This window comes from Penaeus japonicus, unplaced genomic scaffold, assembly GCF_977035675.1.
Source record: "Penaeus japonicus unplaced genomic scaffold, GWHDUDI00000001_assembly GWHDUDI00000030, whole genome shotgun sequence".
In the NCBI taxonomy this organism is placed as follows: domain Eukaryota; kingdom Metazoa; phylum Arthropoda; class Malacostraca; order Decapoda; family Penaeidae; genus Penaeus; species Penaeus japonicus.
Genome location: NW_028234432.1, coordinates 8977261 through 8978175, shown reverse-complemented (window position 1 = coordinate 8978175; position 915 = coordinate 8977261). Strand labels below are relative to the sequence as shown.

General features: G+C 35.8%; 1 protein-coding gene across 1 annotated transcript in view; it reads right to left on the bottom strand.

Moving 5' to 3' along the window:
- Positions 1 to 217, bottom strand: part of LOC122242101 (neurotrophin 1) — a 1497-nt gene extending 1280 nt beyond the window's left edge. Inside the window, exon 1 of the mRNA XM_086554978.1 lies at positions 164 to 217. Within this exon, the coding sequence (XP_086411104.1) occupies positions 164 to 181 (18 nt within the window). The 5' untranslated portion in view covers positions 182 to 217. The remainder of the gene's footprint in view (positions 1 to 163) is intronic.
- Positions 218 to 915: the final 698 nt, after the last annotated feature.

The following is a 915-nucleotide window of genomic DNA, read 5'->3' as shown; positions in this document are numbered from 1 at the left end:
CACATATATATACATATATACGATAAGGACACACACGCAAAGACATACAAAAACACACACACAACCAAACATAGATATTTAAAAAATCTACATTTCCACCAATGGAGCTAGGCCTCATATCCTGAATTAATTTTTCCATAGACTGGGAATGATAAAGACTCACCATGTATCGGAAAGCCATGCTTGCACTCAGCTCTCGATGCGTTCGAACTGTAGCAAACGTGATGATGGACCTCCTTTATATAGGGTCTGCCCCCCCCCCCCCGGGCCACCTTTCTACCTCCAGGTAATAACTGAACGGTGAAATTATTTCCATCCTATTTTATGTCCCCTTAGAATTAATTTTCAGATATTTGGTATGCCTGTCTTTTATTTAGACTCATCACCATGATAGCCACAAAACATTCCATTTAGTAAATACGCACTGAATAAAAATACTTAGACAAGACATTATTTCAGGAAATTAATTGCGGTGAAAGGTATCCTTGAGGCAGGCAGCCCTCTCTCGCTAAGTTCAGGACTTGTTTCCATTGGCTGTCCCGCGCAAATATCTACCAAGTGTATCAAAGCGTTTTCAATATGATTATCCAAAATATACATACGTGTCTGGTTGTATATGAGCGCGAGTGTGTGTGATTATGTGCGTATATAGATATGTTTACGTATATATACATTTATAGCAAAGTTCACAATAGGAGTTTCTTTTAGTTCTTATGCGGTGATAATCAAGTGGATTTATACATGCATATTTACGGTTTGCATCATGGATTTTAAATGTACGAGCTTGTAAATTTTCTATATTGTATAGATTCATGGCTTTAGATCTTTATTTTCTTTTTTAATCTTATGTATGCATTAGTTAGTACGTTTATTGTTTTAATTGCGATAACTGTGATCAACATTATGTTTATTTAA